This window comes from Neofelis nebulosa, chromosome 2 (genome assembly GCF_028018385.1).
Source record: "Neofelis nebulosa isolate mNeoNeb1 chromosome 2, mNeoNeb1.pri, whole genome shotgun sequence".
NCBI lineage: Eukaryota > Metazoa > Chordata > Mammalia > Carnivora > Felidae > Neofelis > Neofelis nebulosa.
This window is the reverse complement of record NC_080783.1, coordinates 92,652,609-92,674,428: the sequence shown is the minus strand read 5'-3', so window position 1 is coordinate 92,674,428 and position 21,820 is coordinate 92,652,609. Positions and strand designations below refer to the sequence as shown.

General features: G+C 37.5%; 1 protein-coding gene across 1 annotated transcript in view; it reads left to right on the top strand.

The window, feature by feature from the left end:
• Positions 1–2,501: 2,501 nt before the first annotated feature.
• Positions 2,502–21,820, top strand: part of HNMT (histamine N-methyltransferase) — a 46,959-nt gene continuing 27,640 nt past the window's right edge. Inside the window, exons 1-2 of the mRNA XM_058715423.1 lie at positions 2,502–2,761; positions 16,326–16,378. Of these exons, the coding sequence (XP_058571406.1) occupies positions 2,625–2,761; positions 16,326–16,378 (190 nt within the window). The 5' untranslated portion in view covers positions 2,502–2,624. The remainder of the gene's footprint in view (positions 2,762–16,325; positions 16,379–21,820) is intronic.

Below are 21,820 nucleotides of genomic sequence, written 5' to 3'. Positions count from 1 at the left end.
GTAGCTCAATAGTGAAAATGATAAAGTACAATTTTAGTCATTTAAAATAACTGAAAGCTTACTGTGGGCAGCACACATCATGGAGAGTTGTGACTCAATTCCTGTCTCTATTAGCTAGCAATCACATAGGGACTAGCAGGGGGGACGAGGCAAGTATGTTAGTAAACCCTAACATAAGGACAAATGCCATCAAAGTTGTAAGAGGCTGAAAGTTAAGAGCACAACTGCTAATCCTTTTGGGGGGAATATGGAAGGCTTCATGGAAGTGGTAGCCTATGAAGAGTAGGAATATTTTCAGTGGGTGGGGTAAGAGGAGGAACTGAAGGAGGGGCCGTTATGTGGAGAGGGGTAGGAAGGAAAGCACAGGGATACATCCAGAGAAGCAGCACAGTTGGAAGGGACACACTGGCAAGTCGAAAAGAAAATGAAACAGAAGTCTGGATGATTTGGGGGAGGGGGAGAGGGTGGTGGGCAAAGAGTGAGTCTTGGACTTAACTTGGGGTATGGTGGAGAGACAGTACACATTTTGCAGGGAGAGGAGTGACTTTATCATTACTGTGCTTTAAAAAACTGAATTTGGCAGTGGCAATAAAATTGGCGAGGATCTGTGTGACTCCTAAGGCACAAAGGCCAGGAAGAAAATAGCAGAGTAGGTCAACAACAACAGCAACCAGAATCTCAAGTAGGATAGAGGCCCTGAGAATGGGGAGGAAATCCTTAATGAAACATAAATGAAGGGCTGACTGTTGGAGAAAATTTGACAAGGGACGCAGGTGATGGTCTCAGGTGAAGAATGAGTTTTAATTAAAAGCAGGTTTTAGTAGGCACTTTTGAAGTTAAGGTCAATGACATTTCTTCACAGCTGAATACACCCTTACTAAATATTTGTTTAGTAGATGAATATGTAAATGAATGATTTGGATTGAGTGCTTAAGAAAAGAGCAGAGGTGGTAATGAAGAACTAGAAGCTTGTGAGAGTCAGTTTGAGGAAGACAGGGCTGGTTGGATAGACTGACAGTTGAGTAGCGTATATTTGTATGTGTGTAGCCCTAGTTGCTAAGTTAGCGCCTGGTGGTCAAATCCAGCCCAGCAACTTGTTTTTGTGCAGCCCATGAGCTAAGAATAACTTACATCTTTCCATGACTGGAAAAAATCCAAAGAAGAGTAATATTTCATGACATGTGAAAATGACATGAAACTCAATTTCAGTGTTTTTGTTTGTTTGTTTGTTTTGTTTCTCATCCAGAAGGGACCAGCTTGCATTTTATGGGAGCAATAACAATGTGCTAAGCATAACGTACTTGTTATCCACATAATTCTCACTAAAACCCTATCAGATTTTAATTCATTGTTCCCAGTTTACTGATGAGCAAACAGAAACTTGTCTTTCAGCCAAGGATACATAGTTACACACTACACCCACATGAATCTGCTTTTCCGGGTTTCCTACTTTCTCCTAGGATAAAAGCACAGTTCTAAAAGTAGTGAGACCATGAGTGCTTATAAAAGAGGGTTTGTTGAATGCTTGAAGGGCAGTTTTGGAGCTGAATCAGAGCAGAGGAATGGCTTAGGCAGATACATTTCTAAGAGAGGCATATGAATTCACTCATTAATTCTTACAACTCTTCCATGAGTTGGATACTATTATTAACATCCTGTGCTGGAGAAGGAGTGGTCTTCTTCAACACCACTTCCCAAACAAAGCTCTGGCACATGAACACTCTAACACTGTGGGTCTCTGATATGTACACCACTAGGCTGCGAGAGGTTCATCTAACCCTAAGTATCTAAAATCTCATGTTCAGAAGAATTTAGGGAATGACTTTTATGGACTTGGCTTTTATCCCTTCTCCTGCATTTTATGCCCTAAGACTACTCTCCTTCCCCTGATTCTTCCCCATACTCCAGCAGGCTTCTCACACCTTCCAATTAATAATTTCCAGGTCCCTCCAGGATGGTTTCTGCTAAGGAGACTTCCTGAATCACAACAAACCAGCATTTGAAGAAACGCAGTGGAGGAGTGTAAAAAGTTCATGTTCTGAGAAGGGTGAAGGCAAGAAATTCTCCTGTAGAAAGCATGGAGGCGGACATCCATCTTCTGTCAAAGATTTCAGCAGGGGTATATTTCTGAAAGTGGTTTGTAGCCTTGTAACTGGCTGTTTACCCTGTGTTTGTCGCCTTTGGCCCTTAAAGCAGCCACTGTCCCACTTGGAATTCACTCCTGGCAAAGGCTGACAAAACAGGAAGTGATTAGAATGGGATCAGTTTTTATGACTTTCTGAACTTCAGACGTTTAAAAACAAGTTGTAACAGTGAATTTATTGCTTTGCTTTACCACCTCCATTTCTTATAAAGGAACACTGCAGGGGTTAAAGTATCAGCTCAAAGTCCTGGACAAATAACTGACGTAAGAATGTGATTTGCACACCAGCCTTCGTTGCATGTTAAAACTCAAAGCAGGCTTTTCTGGCATGGGGCGGGGGGGGGGGGGGGGGGGGCGGGGGGGAAGTGGTGCGAGAAGTGGGGGTAGGAATTGGTGGGGGTGAGTAGAGAGACAAGGAACTGGGAAGAGGAGGGGAAGTTAAAGCTTCTCCTCCTTTTCTGCCTTCCATCAGAAACCAAACATGGCATCTTCCATGAGGAGCCTGTTTTCTGACCACAGCAGATACGTTGAATCTTTCCGGAGGTTTCTCAGCAGTTCCACGGAACACCAGTGCATGCAGGAATTCATGGACCAGAAGCTGCCAGGCATAATAGCAAGGTAACAAAAAAGGACGTTTTTGTCAGAGCCAAGCCTCGGGCTCTTTCTATGCGGTGATAGATGGGTCGAGCCCAGCCCTGCAGGCTGGGCGAGGGGATAAGAAGGAGCTACTGATAGCAGCTGCCGCCTGGCGCTCCTCGCCCCCCTGGCGCCCCTTCTCCTGCGGCGCTTTAGTTAGACGCTCGCTTTCAACGTTCACAGGCTCTGATTTGTGCAGTGTTTCCAGCCGAGCCGAGATAAGCGTTAACCATTTGAAGGCACATATCCATATGTTCATTTGGGAAAAGATACGATCTTTGAGCTCAGATTTTTCAGCCCTCCTCCAGATTTTACGTGTCTCAAAAAAAAAAAAAAATCCCAAACGGAGAGTCTAGTATTCTTTTCATTAGAATCAAATATAAATAATTACCAACTCCTGTTTGCCCCTGAGGATTGAGTGAGTGCTTCTCAGTTCTCCTAATGTCCATTTAAATTCACTTCTGCACTCATTATTATAGTTATCACTCCAAAAAAATTGTCTTTTCCTTTCAATTTAATATTAGCAATGTGGTTCTTAAAAAAAAAAAAAAAGCATTTTTCCATTTTCAGTGAAACTCACTAGTTCCTATCCTTCTTGCAGACTTCTTTTTTTGGTGATTAATGTGTTCAATTTGTGCCAGAGCTGATAAGCATTACGAGAGTAAAAGATTCCACATGCCAAAGATAATCAAATCACCTATCTGGAGGTGGATTGCTGTAACTTACTCTGCTTCAGGAAATAATGATAGAAAACTGGGAAGAAATGACTGACTGTGGATCCAATTTACAACAGCAACAGAAACTGATATTTTATCTTTTGCTGGATTTCTCTATTGTAGGCCTGACATTCTTTCACCAGGACAGTACCTCTGCCTGATCAGAGCAGGTATTGCTGGATGTGTAGGGGATTCCATTCCCCTATTTTTCTTTTTACTGTTAAATTTTTTTTTAATGTTTATTTATTTTTAAGAGAGAGAGACAGCCTGACAGAGTGTGAGTGGGGGAGGGGCAGAGAGAGAAGGGAACACAGAATCCGAAGCAGTGTCCAAGCTCCAAGCTGTCAGCACAGTCATGGGGCTCAAACTCATGAACCTCAAGATCATGACCTAAGCTGAAGTAGGATGCTTAGCCCACTGAGTCACCCAGGCGGCCCTCCCTTTCTGTTTTTTGTGGTTCAGTTTTTACTTTTTTTTACGTTTATTTATTTATTTTGAGAGAGGGAGAGAGTGCATGCTCCAGTAAGCAGGGGAGGGGCAGAGAGTGAGGGAGAGAACCCCATGCAGGCTTTGCACTGTCACTGCAGAGCCCAACACCTGGCTCAAACTCACAAACTGTGAGATCATGACCTGAGCCGAAACCAAGAGTCAGACACTTAACCTACTGAGTCACCCAGGTGCCCCATGGTTCAGTTTTTAAATGTTTTTTTTAATAGAGTATTATATAATTTATTTCTAATTAATAAGTAATAGATAATGATGCCAAAATCAAAGCATACAGTACATTAAGATAATTAATTCTCTAGGAACTAATAATTTACTTTTTTGGGTCTTTTTGCTCATTTATAAAATTAAAGGTAATGACTTAATTTCCGAATTCTTTTGTAGTACTAAAGGTCTGTGTTCATGTCTGTAGTTTATCCACATCCTTGGTTTTCTTCGGTCATCAGTGGCTTGAATAGGTACCATGGATGATTATAACATAATGAATGATGACCCCTATCTTCACAGAGTATACAATCTAGTTGGAAATCTTGAATATAGAATTTCTGAAAGACTGTAGAACTTTCAAAGGCATAATTAAATTTGCATTGCAGTGGTAAAAATTCTGAAAATATTGCAGTGGTAAAAATTCTTAGCCCTACTCACTCCCATCTGACTCCCATTCTCCAGAAGCAACCACCTTCAACACTTTGAAATATTTCAGTTGTTTCTTATGAAATTTTCTTTCCTAATTCTAAATAATATGTTATTCTTGTCTTTCTTAATTTTACTGCATTAAAATAGCTAAATACGCACATTTCCTCCCCTATCATGTCAGTATATTTATTTTTTTAATTTTTTTAAAAAAATTTAATGTTTATTTCTGAGACAGAGAGAGACAGAGCATGAGTGGGGGAGGGACAGAGAGAGAGGGAGACACAGAATCCGAAGCAGGCTCCAGGCTCTGAGCTGTTAGCACAGAGCCTGACGCAGGGCTCGAACTCACAGACCGTGAGATCATGACCTGAGCCGAAGTCGGTCGCTCAACTGACTGAGCCACCCAGGCACCCCTCATGTCAGTATATTTATGTCAAAATTTTTGGTTAAATAATTTGAATGTTTATATCATTTTGCCTATGTACATATTATTCATAATTGAATGATGGGTTATACTACAATCACATTTCCTTTCAGGTATTTTTTTGTTTTTCCTAGAGATAACTATTGTTTTTATTTTAGTTTCTTTTCTTAGTTTTCCATATATCTACTGATGTGAAAATGTTGGGGTTTGGGAAGGAACAGATAAGAAAGAATTCTTGAGACGTCTTTGGTGCAAAAGGTGTTTTTTAAATTTTTAGTTATTTAATTTTTCATATTTACTTATTTTGAGAGAGAGAAAGAGGGGTGGGGAGGGGCAGAGAGAGGCGAGAGAGACTCCAGAGCAGGTTCCATGCTGTCAGTGCAAAGTCCTACACAGGGCTTGATCTCACAAACCATGAGATCATGACCTGAGCCAAAATCAAGAGTCAGACACTTAACCGACAGAACCACTCAGGTGCCCCAAAGAATGTGGTTTTATTAAAGCACAGGACAGGACCCATGGGCAGAAAGAGCTGTACAGGGGTTATGAGGAGTGGCTGATTATATACTTTTGAATTGGAAAGGGGTTAGAGATAGCATTAAGTATCTAAAAATTTGGAAGCAATGTTTCCAGGACCTTGAGGAACTAGCTTTTGTTAGGAAAAGGTCATTTACTACTATTTAGTTAAACCTTAGTCAAGAGACCCTTCAGATGTATATCAAAGGGCCATCTGCTTGGAGGATGATTGCTAACATATATCTGGGGAGAGTAGAGAGAAAGGAAGCTTCCAAAGGAATTTTTATATGTTAAAGGAGACTTCTAGAATCCTGAAGTTCAGGCTAATGTTAAGCCAAGGCTGCCTTTTGCCCTTAGCAAAATATTAACATCGAGGTAGCTAAGCTCCTTGAGGAAGGTCACTCTGTCTCAAGGACATGTCAATGGGCTGTAAGTTGTAAGGAAATTTAATTTTTTTCTTTTGTTTCGTTCTCCACATCACTATCACTACTTATACCCCAAGCAGAAGTATTAATCCTCTCAATACAGTCCAGCAGATCAAGACATCTGTTAACTTTTCCCCATGGGAACATCTATTCTGGAGCTCTGTTCATTTTTTCAGTCTGTGGCGATTTGCTCTCTGTCTGCTATACAATTATTAATAAGATAATTTATTTCACCTTCTAGATATTCTCTTCCCTTCTCTGAAATATTGGATTCCCTAATTCTAGATCTCATGCCATTCTTTTCTTGATTTCTTTTGGATTGGAAACAATCCCCTATCTGTAGGTGAAGCATGGGGTGGGGAGAATTCCAGTATAGCTGTAAATAATAAAGTTTTTTGTTGTTGCTATATGTAATGCATTTAGAGCCTTGACTCTAAAGTCAAGTAGTAAGTAGTAAGTGGTAAGTTTTCAATAATTATTAATCATTACAATATATGAAATGGGATAATAATAGTGTCTAACTCATAGAAGAGTTGTGAAGTTTCAGAGTGAAATCACTTAGCTGTGCCTGGAATAATAATAATTGCTAATACGTGTTGAGTGCTTGTCACGTACAGACATATTTCTAAGAGATTTACATGAATTAAATAATATAATACAACTCCTCCTTAAGCCAGCTACTATTATTACAGTCCTACACAGTAGATGGTATTATTATCCTATTTCATAGGTAATAAAGATGCAGAGAAATTAGATAATTTGCTCAAGGTAACATATCAGTAAGCTGGGATTTCAACCTTGGTACTCTGCTTCATAGCTTCCCTGTGCTATCTACAATATAAAGCAGTTTTAAGAATTAACCAAGAGCATAGATAGAGATGGGTGTATCAGGACTATGATTATGAATGGGAAGATAATTAGAACTAAGAAAGGCAACTCATTCATATGTGCTCTTGACTCTATCCTTTCCAGTTTTCTTAAAAACCTTGCTTCAATCTCTGTTTTTGTCATACTACTCTGTGTAGGCTCTTTCACTTCAGGGGGAAAAAAAATCTAAAGTGCCAAGAAACAAGCACTACTCTTTCAGTTCCTGCTTCCTCTTCCCATTCTTACTCTTTTGTCCTATGTCAACAATCTCTAGCTTCTTCCTCTTTATTTGGTTTGCTTTTAATCTCACTGCCATCAGACTTATGCCCTCAACCTTCTTTTAAAACTATTATCAAAGATATTCATATTGCCAAATTCATTGGAGATGATTCCTCCTTTATTTTTTGGTAGTACACTCGGCTACTGTTGACACTACCTATGGCTTTCTCAGAGTTTCTCTAATTCTATCCTCTATGAGCTTTATTGTTTTCCTCTTTGTCCCCTTTGTGGGTTCCCCATAATGCAGTGACTTTTAAAAGTTGACATTGCATATCATCCCACTGATCATCTAATTCTTTGTAATATGCTTGGGTGATAAAATCTAGTCTCCTAGTTTTGACCATTAGCTTTATGATGCTAATTCTCCAGAATACATCACCAACCCTGATCTCTCTCCCACTCAGCTTAAATCTTGCATATCCAAATGTCTGTAGATACATATTTATTAAAAACATTCTTGAGGGTTTTTATCAAGAAAGGATGCTGTATTTTGTCAAAGGCTTTTTCTGCATCTATTGAGAGGATCATATGGTTTTTATCCTTTCTTTTATTAATGTGATGTATCACGTTGATTTATTTGTGGATATTGAACCAGCCCTACAGCCCAGGAATAAATCCCACTCGATTGTGGTGAATAATTCTTTTAATGTATTGTTGGATTCAGTTTGCTAGTAGCTCGTTGAGAATTTTTGCGTCCATGTTCACCACAGAAATTGGTGTGTAGTTCTCCTTTTTAGTGGGGTCTTTGTCTGGTTTTGGAATCAAGGTAATGCTGGCCTCATAGAATGAGTTTGGAAATTTTCCTTCCATTTCAATTTTTTGGAACAGTTTCAAAAGAATAGGTGTTAACTCTTCTTTAAACGTTTGGTAGAATTCTCCTGGAAAGCCACTCAGCCCTGGACTCAAGAAAGTAGGGAAAGAAACACCCCATGATAATAAAGACCATATACAAGACCCACAGCTAATATTATCCTCAATGGGGAAAAACTGAGAGCTTTCCCCCTAAGGTCAGGAACACAACAGGGATGTCCACTCTCACAATTGTTGTTCCATATAGTGATGCAAGTCCTAGACTCAGCAATCAGACAACAAAAAGAAATAAAAGGCATTCAAATCAGCAAGGAAGAAGTTAAATTTTCACTCTTTGTAGACGATATTATATTCTACATGGAAAACCCAAAAGACTCCACCAAAAAACTTCTAGAACTGATAAATGAATCCAACAAAGTCACAGGATATAAAATCAACATACTGAAATCTGTGGGCATTTCTATACACCAATAATGAAGCAGGAGAAAGAGAAATGAAGGAATCAATGTAATTTACAGTTGCACCAAATACCACAAAAAACCTAGGAATAAACTTAAGCAAAGAGGTAAAAGATCTATACGTTGAAAACTACAGAAAGCTTATGAAAGAAATTATAGAAGACACAAAGAAATGGAAAAACAATCCATGCTCATGGATTTGAAGAACAAACATTTTTAAAATGTTGATACTGCCCAAAGCAATCTACATATCCAATGCAATCCCTATCAAAATAATACCAGCATTCTTCACAGAGCTAAAACAAACAATTCTAAAATTTGTATGGAACCAGAAAAGACCCCAAATAGACAAAGTAGTGTTAAAAAAGAAAAAGAAAGCTGGAGGCATCACAATTCCAGGCTTCAAGCTGTATTACAAAGCTGTAATCATGAAGACAGTATGGTACTGGCACAAAAACAGATACATAGGTCAATGGAACAGAACAGAAAACCCAGAAATGGACTCACAAACACATGGAAAACTAATCTTTGACAAAGCAGGAGAGTATCCAATAGAAAAAAGACAGTGTCTTCAGCAAGTGGTGTTAGGAAAACTGGACAGCGACATGCAGAATGAACCGGGGTACTTCCTTACACTATAAACAAAAATAAACTCAAAATGGTTGAAAGACCTAAATGTAAGACAGGAAACCATCAAAATCCTAGAAGAGAAAACAAGCAACAATCTCTTTGACCTCGGCCACAGCAACTTCTGAGTATACCTGTCTGCAGAGGGAAGGGAAACAAAAGCAAAAATGAACTATTAAGATCTCATCAAGATAAAAAAGCTTCTGCACAGCAAAGGAAACAATCAACAAAACTAAAAAGCAACTAACTGATTGGGAGAAGGTATTTGCAAATGACATGTTGGGTAAAGGGTTAGTATCAGAAAATCTATAAAGAATTTATCAAAATCAACACCCAAAAAACAAATCATCTAGTGAAGAAATGGGCAAAAGACAGGAACAGATACTTTTTGAAAGAAGACATCCAGATGGCTAACAGACACATGAAAAGATGCTCAACATCACTCATCATCAGGGAAATACAAATCAAAACCACAATGAAATGCCACCTCACACCTATCAGAATGGCTAAAATTAACAACTCAGGAAACAACAGATGTTGGCAAAGATTCAGAGAAAGGGGAACACTTTTGCAGTGCTGGTGGGAATGCAGACTGGTGCAGCCACTCTGGAAAACAGTATGGAGGTTCCTCCATAGAGGAACTACCCTATGACCCAGCAATTGCACTACTATTTATTCCAAAGGGTACAGGTGTGCTGCTTCGAAGGGGCACATGCACGCCAATGTTTATAGAAGCACTATTAATAATAGCCAAATTATGGAAAGAGCCCAGATGTCCATCGACCAACAAATGGATAAAGAAGATGTGGTGTATATATATACAGTGGGATATTAGCAATATAAAAGAATGAAATCTTGCCATTTGTAACAACATGGATGGAACTAGAGTGTATTATGCGAAGCAAAATAAGCCAAAGGAAGATAAATATCATATTTTCACTCATATGCGGAATTTTTTTTTATTTTTTTACTCACATACAGAATTTAAGAAACAAAAGAGATGAACATATGGGAAGGGAAGGAAATATAAGATAAAAACAGAGGGAAGCACACCACAAGAGACTCTTAAATAAAGAGAACAAACTGAGGGTTGCTGGAGGGGTGTGAGGAGGGGATGGGCTAAACGGGTGATGGACATTAAGGTGGGCACTTTTTGGGATGAGCCCTGGGTTTTATACATAAGTGATGAATCACTAAATTCTACTCCTGAAATCATTGTTACACTATATGTTAAGTAGCTTGGATTTAAATAAAATTAAAATGATTAAAAAAACGGGGCGCCTGGGTGGCGCAGTCGGTTAAGCGTCCGACTTCAGCCAGGTCACGATCTCGCGGTCCGTGAGTTCGAGCCCCGCGTCAGGCTCTGGGCTGATGGCTCGGAGCCTGGAGCCTGTTTCCGATTCTGTGTCTCCCTCTCTCTCTGCCCCTCCCCCGTTCATGCTCTGTCTCTGTCTGTCCCAAAAATAAAATTAAAAAAAAAAAATGATTAAAAAAACAAAAACAAAAACAAAACATCTTACAAAATATAAACTTGTCATCAAAGTATATTCTCCAGCTTCCTTTTTATCACCATGATTTTTGCAGTTATCCAAGCTTGAAATTAATCCGTCACTGTACTCTAACTTTTTTCTAATACCCCCCACCTTTTTTTATTAACATCAATCAAAAACAAGTCAATGTTACCTCCCAGTCCATCAATTCCATTCCATTTCTAGTACTAGAACCAAAATACTGGGCTCTATTTTTTTCTTTATTTTTATTGTTTTAAATGTTTATTTATTTTGAGAGAGAGTGCAAATGGAGGAAGGGCTGAAAGAGAGAATCCTAAGCAGGTTCTGTGCTGTCAGTGCAGAGCTTGATGCAAGGCTCAATCTCACAAATGGTGAGATCATGGCCTCAGCCAAAATCAAGAGGCAACAGTTAACCAGCTGAGGCACCCAAGTGCTGCAAGTATTTTATTCTTTTTAATGCAGTTGTAAATGGGATTGCATTCTTGATTTTTCTTTCTGCTAGTTTGTTGTTAGTGTACAGAGATGGTATAGATTTCTGCAATTAATTTTGTATCCTAAAATTTTACTGAACTTATACTTTTAATAGTTTTTTAGTGGAATCTTTAGGGTTTTCTATATATAGTGTCGTGTCCTCTGTAAATAGTGGCAGTTTAACTTTTTCCTTACCAACTTAAATGCCTTTATTTTTTTTTCTTGTCTGATTGCTGTGCCTAGGACTTCAGTATTGTGTTGAATAACAGTTGTAAGAGTGGAAATCTTTGTCTTATTGCCGACATTAGAGGGGAAGCTTTCAGCTTTTCACGAGAGCATGATGTTAACTATGGGTTTTTCCTATTTGGCCTTTATCATGTTATGGTATGTTCCCTTTAAGCCCACTTTGTTGAACATTTTTACCATGAATAAATGTTTAACTTTGTCAAATGTCTTTTTTTTGCATCTAATGAGATGATAATATGATTTTTACCCTTCATTTTGTTAATGTGGTATATCATGTTGATTGATTAGCAGATATTGAATCATCCTCATATCCCAGAATAAATCCTACTTGAATGTGGTGAATGATCCTTTTAATGTATTGTTGAATTCAGTTTGTTAATATTTTGCTGAGAATTTATGAATCTATTTTGGATCTTGGCCATTTTGTTTTGTCTTCTTTTGTTTTTGTAGTGTCTTTTTCTGCTTTTTATTTTGGTATTAGGGTAATGCTGGTTCCGTAGCATGAATTTGGAAGCATTCCTTTCTCTTCCCTTTTTTGGAATAATTTGAGAAGTATAGGTATTAGCTCTTTAAATGTTTGGCAGAATTCCCCAGTGAATCCTTCTGGTCCTGGACTTTTGTTTGTTGGAAGTTTTTTGATTACTGATTCAGTTTTGTCGATAGTAATCTGCCTGTTCAGATTTTCTATTTCTTCCTGATTCAGTCTTAGAATCTTCTATTTCTTGGTGTATGATTTGTTGGTATATAATTTTTCATAGTAGTCTCTTATAATCTTTTGTATTTCTATGGTGTCAGTTGTAACTTCTCATTCATTTCTGATTTTATTTGAGTCCTCGCTCCTTTTTTCTTAATGAATCTGGCTAAAGTTTTATGAATTCTGTTTATCTTTTCAAAGAATCAGCTCTTGGTTTCACTGATCTTTCCTATTGTTTTTTAAGTATTTAATTTATTTATTTCATCTCTGATCTTTATCATTTCCTTCCTTCTACTAATTTTGAATTTTGTTTATTCTTTTCCAAGTTCTTTTAGGTGTAAGATTAGATTGTTTGAGATTTTTCTTGTTTCTTAAGTAGACAAGTAGCACTATAAACTTCTTAGAATTGCATTTGCTGCATCCCAAACACTTTGCACTGTCGAGTTTCCATTTTTATTGTTTCCAGATATTTTTTTTTATTTCCTCTTTGATTTCTTAGTTGATCCATAGGGTTTTTAGTAGCATACTGCTTAGCCTCCATGTTTTTTTTTCCCATTTTTTTTCTTGTAATTGATTTCTACTTTCATATGGCTATAAGAAAAGATGTTCAGTATGATTTCAGTTATCTTAACTGTATTGATACAAGTTTTGTGGCCTACCATGTGCACTTGAAAAAAAAGGGTATTCTGCTGTTTTTGAATGGAATGTTCTGTATATATCTGTTAAGTCCATATGTGTCATTCCAAGCCATTGTTTGCTGATTAATTTTCTGCCAGGATGTTAACTGATTCATTGATGTAAAGGTGTTGTAAAGTTCCCTATTATTATTGTATTACTGTTAATTCTTTATGTCTGATAATATTTGCTTTATATATTTAGGTGTTTCTATGTTGGGTGAATAAATATATATAGTTGTTAATTGTTTTTGTAGTTCTGTTCTTTTTCTCTTGCTCTATTGCCATGTGATTTGATGACTTTCTTTAGTGTAAAGCTTGGATTCCTTTCTCTTTATTTTTTGTGTATTTATTACAAATTTTTGGTTTATGGTTACTATGAGACTCATATATAACATCTTATGTATATATCAGTCCATATTAAGTTTATGGTTGCTTAAGTTCAAACACATTCTAAAAGAAAAACATTTTTACACCCCCCTCCACATTTTATGTATATGATGTCATATTGTATATCTCTATTCTGTGTAATCCTTAACTAATTTTTGTAGATATAATTATATATATATATATATATATATATATATATATATAATTTATTTCACTACTTTTGTGTTTTATACTTCATTTTAGCTTTATTTGCTTTTACCAGTGATTTTTTTTTCCTTTCATAATTTTCTTACTTCTAGTTATGGCTTTTTATTTTCCTTGTTAAGAAGCCCCTTTAACATTTCTTGTGTGTCTGGTTTAGTGGTGATAGACTCCTTTAATTTCGGTTTGTCTGGGAAATTCTATATCTCTTATTCAATTTTTTTTTTTTTTTAATTTTTTTTTTCAACGTGTTTTATTTATTTTTGGGACAGAGAGAGACAGAGCATGAACGGGGGAGGGGCAGAGAGAGAGGGAGACACAGAATCGGAAACAGGCTCCAGGCTCCGAGCCATCAGCCCAGAGCCTGATGCGGGGCTCGAACTCACGGACCGCGAGATCGTGACCTGGCTGAAGTCGGACGCTTAACCGACTGCGCCACCCAGGCGCCCCTCTCTTATTCAATTTTGAATGTTAACCTTGCAGGTAGAATATTCTTGGTTGTAGGTTTTTTCCTTCTGGCCTGGAAAGTTTCTGGTGAAAAATCAGCTTATAGCCTTACGAGATTTCCCTTTTACACAACTGTTTTCTTTTCTCTTGCTGCTTTTAATATTTTCATCTTATCTTTAATTTTTTTATATTGTAATTATTATGTATCTTGAGGTAGACCTCCTCTGATACATCTTGTTTGGGGCTCTCTGTGACTCCTGGAGCTGTTTCCTCCCACAGGTTGGGGAAATTTTCAGTAATTATTTCTTCAAATAAGTTTTCTGCCTCTTCTTTTCCTTCTGGCACTCCTGTAATATGAATGTTAGCACACTTGATGTACAGAGGACCTTAACTTATCCTCATTTTTTAAAAAATTATTTTTTCTTTTTGCTGTTCAGCATTGGGGCTTTTCACTATCATGATTTCCAGATTGATCTGTTCTTCTGCATCCTCTAATGTGCTGTTGATTCCCTCAAGTATATTTTTCATTTCAGTTACTGTGTTTTCAAACTCTTATCGTCTGAGAGTTTCAAAACTCTTATTGGTTCTTTTTTACATTTTCTGTCTCTTCACTGAGGTTCTCATGGAGTTCATCCACTCTTCTTCCAAATCTAGTGAGCATCATTATAAACATTACTCACATTTCTTCATCAGGTAGTTTGTTTAGTTCTTTTTCTGATGTTTTGTCTTCTTCTTTTGTTTGGAATGTATTCCTGTGTCTTTTAATTTTACCTGATTCTCTGTGTTTATTTCCACACATTAGGTAGATCAGCTATATCTCATAGTTTTGAAAGTAGTGGCCTTGTGTAGAAGGCATCCTGAGGGAGCCAGTAGTGCAATGCCCCCATTCACTAAGGGTACTCTAGGGGTATCCCCTCTGTGGGATACATATGTATTCCTGTTGTGACTAGGCTGAAACTACTATGGGCACACTGATGGGTGGAAATAGCCCATAGCCTGGCTGGCTGAGAGACCAAGCTATGGCTTCTGTGGGCTCACTGGTCAGTGGTATGAGCTCCCAACACAGCCCGCCGAGAGGCCCAGCCACAATTACTGCAGTCATACTGGCAGGTGAGGCTGCTCCCAGTATCCTTGGCACAGAAGTCACTTTGGAGGGGAACTGATATCAGCTGGGGTTGTCTTCTGGGTGTGGTGGGCTGCTTTGGGTGTATGAGCCGCTTTGTAGGGGTATCTGGTGGGGCAGGTCTGGTGGGGCATGCCGGGCAGTGCAAGCAGTAGATGGAGAGTGTCATCATTGGCTCCTACCAATATCCAGCAAGCTAGGCTGAAGAAGGGCAAGAAAAATGATGCCTGCCAGCATTTCCACTCCTGGAGAAAGCTTCTAAAGGTCCCTGCTCCTCCAACACAAATCCTAAAATTAGTCAAGAAACTTCCTTCCTATATGGTTCAGGCACTTTTCAAACTTCAGTCTCTGTACTGGGTCTCTGATTGAGTGATATTAGGAGCAGAGTCTTGGAGAGCCTGGGTGGTTCAGTCGGTTAAGCATCCAACTTTTACTCACATCATGATCTCACAGTTTGTGAGTTTGAGCCCTGCATCAGGCTCTGTGCTGACAGCTCGGATCCTGGCGCCTGCTTTGGATTCTTTGTCTCCCTCTCTCTCTCTGCCCCTCCCCACTCACACTGTCTCTCTCTCTCTTTCTCTCTCTCAAAAATAAATAAACATAAAAAAAAAAAAAAAAGAGCAGAGTCTCAGTTTCCTATAGCCCTCCTGGCTCTCCTGGAGTTGAGTCCTACTGATTTGCAAAGCAAGATGCTATGACAGCTTGTCTTTTTGGTATAGGTTCCATGACAGGGGATGCCTCAGGTGGGGCTTGATCTCCTCACTCCTCAGGAAGGATCTCCATGCCTTTGATGTCCTTCCAGCCTGTAGTTGCCATGCTAGGGTGTTGGTTCCCTAACACATCTCTGCCCCTCCTACCCTTCTCCAAAGGGCTTCTTCTTTATGTCTTTAGCTGTAGAAAATATGTTTTGCTAGTTCTCAGGGTGAGTTGTATTATGTCATTGTGACCTCAGTGTGTCTGTGGGAGGAGATGAGCTTGGGGTCTTCCTACTCTGCTATCTTTCCTTTCTCTTAATATTGGGCTTTATTATCTCACATTTCAACTTCAAAGCAAAGTAGTGTCTTATTCATTTTTATATCCTCAATGCTAAATATAGACACATAATAAATGTTTAATAAACATTTTTTCATTGAAAGGAAGTTAGCAAGGAAGAAGGAAGGCAGATATACAGTATGAATCTCCTTAGCCTTTTTCCCATCTATAACGAATGGCTTATTAGATCACTAGACTCAAAGGCCCACTTTTTCTGTTCTTACTCTCCAAGCAATCTCTAAACAAATGGTGTTTCCTATTTCTGAGATGTTTATAGTAATGTTTCTAAAAGTCTTCCAATCAAGATCATTAATGAGTGGGACATATTTTCTAAAGATTTCTAAAGACACTAGTGTAATCACTGACATGAGTGTGACCTTTCATGTTGGCCTAGTTTTTGTTCACTATAAATTTTTCTCTTCCACTAGAGTTGATAATCAGATTTTACAAGGCACATGACAATCTTTTTCTTAAACTATATAATTTTTTTTTCAGGATTGGAGATACAAAATCAGAAATTAAGATTCTAAGCATTGGCGGAGGTGCAGGTATGAATAACACATTTTTAAAATTTGTATTTCACCCCAAACATCATGCTTTTTGATGGCATATTGTTCATTCTTTAAGAAAACTATTTTTCTTTGCTCCTGGAAGAGATTATCTTATTAAAACTAGTAAGAGCAGGATCACTTCAACTAAGATTAAGGCCCCCATCGTTTTATAACACTTAGGACTTAAGTCTCCATTAGTATCCAGAATATGGATAAGATATAGCTTTTTAATTCTTTTTTATAAGTGGAAAACCACATAGGATGGCTTTGAGGATAACTTTTGTGCAAAATGATCTAACTGTTCACAGTAAAGGGAAATTTCATTAGACATTCCTTAAGCTTATGCTACTTAAGTGAGGTCCATGGACCGCTTGCAGCTTTGCAAACTTACTGGACCAGGAGGAGGTGAGAATGCACTGGAATGAAAATCAGTGCACAGCTCCCTTCATTGAGGAAGTATCACTATGGGGGAAAATATGTTTAATGACATAGTTAACTTATACTGTTGTGAACCAACTCTGAGTTGCACTGGCTAAAACTATTTCCTTCCTCTGATTCAGTTCCAAAACTGCCCTCCAAACATTCAGCACACTCCCAAACCCACTTTTATAAGCACCTCATGGTCTCTATACTCTTTGACCTGCGCTTTCATCCTAGGAGAAAATGGGAAATCCGGAAAAGCAGATTGATGTGGGTGTGGTATGAAACGTTGTGCCCTTGGCTGATACATAACTTCTGTATAATCATCAGTAAAATGGAAACAATGAATTATATCTTATAAGGTTGTAGTGAGAATTATATAGATAACATTTATATCATGGTTAGCACATTGTTACTACACCTGTAAGGTACAGGCTGGTCCTTCAAAAATAAAACAAAAAATTTCACGTGCAGACTTTGCCTCATATCAAACTCCTGAGTAGCATTTGTTTTATTTTTAACTTGCTAGTCATCTGGAGATCTGATTTAATATATCAATATATAAAATAGAGTTACATATATTATTCACATATTTATATCTTTCTTTATTTTCTTTTGACTGAGCAATGGCTTAGTATTGGTTACTTCTTGGTAACAAGTCAACAGTACACTACAACTTTTTATATAGTGCCAAGTGTTAACCTCTTTAGTTTCTTAAGTACTCTAGTGACACATGAATGAGTTAAATTGTGGCCCATGTTTACACAAAGATAACCAGGAGCCCTCTAATGGAATAGAATTACTAGTTTTATGTAATCATTTGTTCATTTTTTTCATAAAATATACTGTGTGTGATATAATGTAATGAGGGCTAACTCTTAAAATAATTTTTCTTTATTATCATCTTTCACCAAGAAAATAAAAACCAACAAGGACAAATAATGAAAGATATTATCATGAATGATATTATAGAGATTGTTTAAGCTAAAGTACCCTCTCGTTGCCTACTGATATTCTAAGTCCTAAGGATTATAAAAGGGAATTCGTTTCACCAAGACAGTCCTTTCCAGTGAGTTTTGCATATTAGTTTCAGGCATCCAACAGTCACTGAGACTATCGTTTGATAGTGTCACTTGTGCTTGGACAAGAAGTGAAGCCCCACAAGGAAAAGTAATTAAAAACAATCTCTATCATGGCCAAGTTAATTGACCTTTTAATATAAAGTTAATTGAATTTCTAATGTAAATTTATCCAGATGCTTATAAGCTATCTAGAGAAAGGAACATTTGGCCCGCACAGTGATTCCTTACATAAAGGTGCACATAGGAGCTAATATAGAGAACTTACCAAAACAAAGGTAGCAACACTTGGAGTTTTTCTGACTGAGCGCTAACACTGTATTAGTAACAGGCTCTGCCTTGGATAGAATATGGGTGCCTTTTAAGGTTATTCTTCCTAAGAAGCTGATCAGAAATAGAAGAAGAACTCCAAGGGAAATTCAAATTATAGATAGCTTAGTTTTCTCTGCTCCAGTAAATAAGCTACATGAAATTAAAATTGATTTATTTAAAATTCCTAGGTCTACATGTTCCTGGCATGAAAGAAGCAGTGTGTTGTAGGGAAAGGACCCGGTTAAGTTAGTTTGAGTGCTCACATAGAACAGGGAGATGCTTATCTGATAACCTGTCATTGCCTAACTGCAAGCACTGTGCAAAAGAACAATGTATCACTTTACAATGAGATACCTCCTGTCTTTGCCTCAGAGAAATGGTCTCCCCACATGTTCCGCAATCTATAGCATGCCTGAGAGTTTTGCATTGTCCTGTGGCTTCAATATCCTTTCAAGTCAGTCACTGAATTCCAATCCATGGCAAACAAGATCATTGGCCCTATCTACTACGTGTGCTCAACAATGTATCTTTTTTTTTTTTTAGTTTGTTTATTTTGAGAGAGAAAGAGAGAGAGAGAGAGAGAGAGAGAGAGAGAGAGAGAGAGAGAGTGAGAGTAGGGGAGGGGCAGGGAGAGAGAGAGAATCCCAGGCAGGCTCCACAGTATCAGCACTGTTAGTGCAGAGCCCTATGTGGGGCTCGAGCTCGTGAATCATGAGATCATGGCCTGAGCTGAAGCCAGATGCTTAACTGACTGAGCCACCTAGGGGCCCCTCCCATAACGTATCTTACAAGGTTCTACTTCGTTTTTAGCTTAGGGACCTCTCTGGTTTCAGTGTTTAAATGTTCTCTTCCTGGTTGTCCAGATACCTGCAGATCATTTTCTGTATATCTTTGGTGCAAATATTTCCTCTGCATTCATAATGGTGCTACCACTTCTTCCCATCACAACAGAAAAACAAATCAAAAACAAACAAACTAAAAACCTCTCTAAATGAAATTGATGCTTTTATATCACTTAAGGCTCATGTTCTTTGACAGCCTATCTTTATTTTCAGAAACATAGGGGCAGGAGCAGGGGGTACATATACACCCTTTCTGTCTTCTGCCTCTCTTCTGTAGAGGTTGGTGATTGTGTATAGAGAGATTCCATAGTTTAAGAGAATGTAACAGTTTTGAAAAACGTGTTTGGTTTTTCATTTCAGAAGCTGAGAAATTATTAGGGCTCTGAGCACTTCAAAAGAGAGGAAATTCATGGCAAACTTTTAATCTTTTTAATGCCATTTTTAATCTTCCACATCAATTAAATACAATTGACAAATCGCACTGCTAGCCATAGATTATATATTTAATATTAGGAAAATGTATGAAATACGTATGTGAACCCAAAAATAAAGAGAGAAAATCTGGAGAAAAACATCATGAAAGGTAATACAGACCATGGAGCTTTTACAGAGCCCAAATGGGAAGTATAAAGTTGTGTTGTGTACATTGCATGAGTTTGTGCTTTAATGAAACACGAGGTATCTGGAATTGCTTTATTCAAGGTCTTGAAGTACTCACACTATGTTCACTTCAGCAGTTGTTTTTAGATATTGAGAACAACTGCACTGTATTCTAAATCTCGTAGAATATGCTTTTTGGTACATCCTCAATATTGATAGTTCTTGAAATTAACCACCCAATGGAGCTTCATTATTATTTGTTTTTTAATGAATATTGTGTCTTTATGTTACATAGTACATGGAGAAAAGGAAACCCATATTCTTTTTTGGTAAAGGAGAATGCTAGTTATTTATAGTGCATGCATTTATTCCTGGAAAAATGTTCCAAAAGGCAGTAATGGGCAATGTATTCTCCTTGCCTTGGGCTCTGCTTAAAGGAGAATCTGTGTTCAGTTCCTATGTTCAAACACCAGAAAGTTTTATAAGGATTAGACAAAATGATAACTCAAATAATCTAATTTTACCTAGCTTTCTACTTCTATTTTTATTAACCTTTTGTGTACTAACTCAATTGCCATAACATGTATAATAGTATATATGTTAATAGATAATTTTCAATCAAGGTAAAACTCACATATGAAATACAGGTAGTATGAATGCTCCCATAACATTTTTTTGGTAATAATTTTGATGACATATATTGAGAGCAGTTAGGTAGTTTTATTGTTCTGCCACATACAGACATTGGCATTCCTACAGAGGTTAAAAAAGAGAAAGTTTGGAGACCATCAACATCTAATTTTAAAGATGTTGAAACCTGAGAAGCACCAAGGCAGAACAAAATCCAAGTCTCTTGACTTTAGTCCAGTTCAACAAATTATATTAAACAGATATAAAAGTTAATTATTGACTTGGAAAAGGAGATATTAGGTATTTAGTAATAACCAGCTATTTGAAAGTTTAATCTTTTCAGATTATTGATTTTGCCTCTGGTCATAAATGACATGTTAAGGTGACACAGAAGTTTAATTTTTTAAGCTAGTTGAATAGAAGTGAAACAAATATAATTAGGGCAGGAACTAAACAATCCAGTGCGTCAGGTTAGAAGCCAGGAGGTGGCAAGAAGCAAAGATTAATGTTTTCCGGTGATTCAGAGTAAGCCAACAGTCTGTATTAGCAAATTAGGAATAACTGGGGAAATGCAGAGAATCAGGGATTTTTTTTTCTTGGCCCAGAGAATAATTTTTTTTAATGTGCATATTCCCATCTTCATATATTTCCTGTTGATCAAACTACAGAATATTTGCTGCTAAAGAACCAATGATTGTAAGAGAGAAAGATTTCTTGATTCAATATGAGAATTTAGTAATGATCAAACCTGTCCAGAAATGAAAGCACACATCTTGAGAGATAAGGTATTATCTGTGACTCTAGGCAGCAGCCTAGGCCAGAAAGTTACTTTTCAAACATGCTGTGGAAAGGACTTAAGCACTGATTTCTTGGATGGTGGGGCCATTAAAGGTGCTTTTGGTCCAGAAAATCTATGGTTTCATGAGTAACCTTCTAGAAAAAGGTAGGCATTTCTCCAGAGTGGGATGGCTAACACTGTGTTTGGCTATATTAAGGAGGTGGAATTTAACTGTGACTTGTAGATACCTAGATAATTTTTAATCTGTATTCTTATTGCTTATAACTTGAAATGAGTAAGTACCATTTTACTAATATGCAGCATGCTAGCAGTTAACTCGATAGAAGGATAGAGACTCTACTGATTGACTAGAGAATTTAGGACCGTCTACTTTGTGTAATCATAGTTTGGGGCTTCAGATATAAAGGCATTTTTTAAAGGCATCTATAACTATATCATTCAAAAATAAACTTCTCCATATATAATTTAAACAAAATAATTAACCCCATTGTATTGTATTTAAAACTTTCAGTGAACATAGAAGTATTGTTAACAACAGATACATTACCAATTTGAGAGAAGCAAACTAATGCTACAACATTGGAACCATTGGCATTAAAGCCAGAGTAAACAAGAGTGTTTTGACTAATTCAATAAGGCTTGAAACAGGAAAACAGGATAATGAGCAGAGTGAAGACAAAACTACCATTATTTGCAGATTAAATGACTGTATACTCAGAAAAGCAAATAAACTCAGTTGGACAGCCTTAGAATTAAG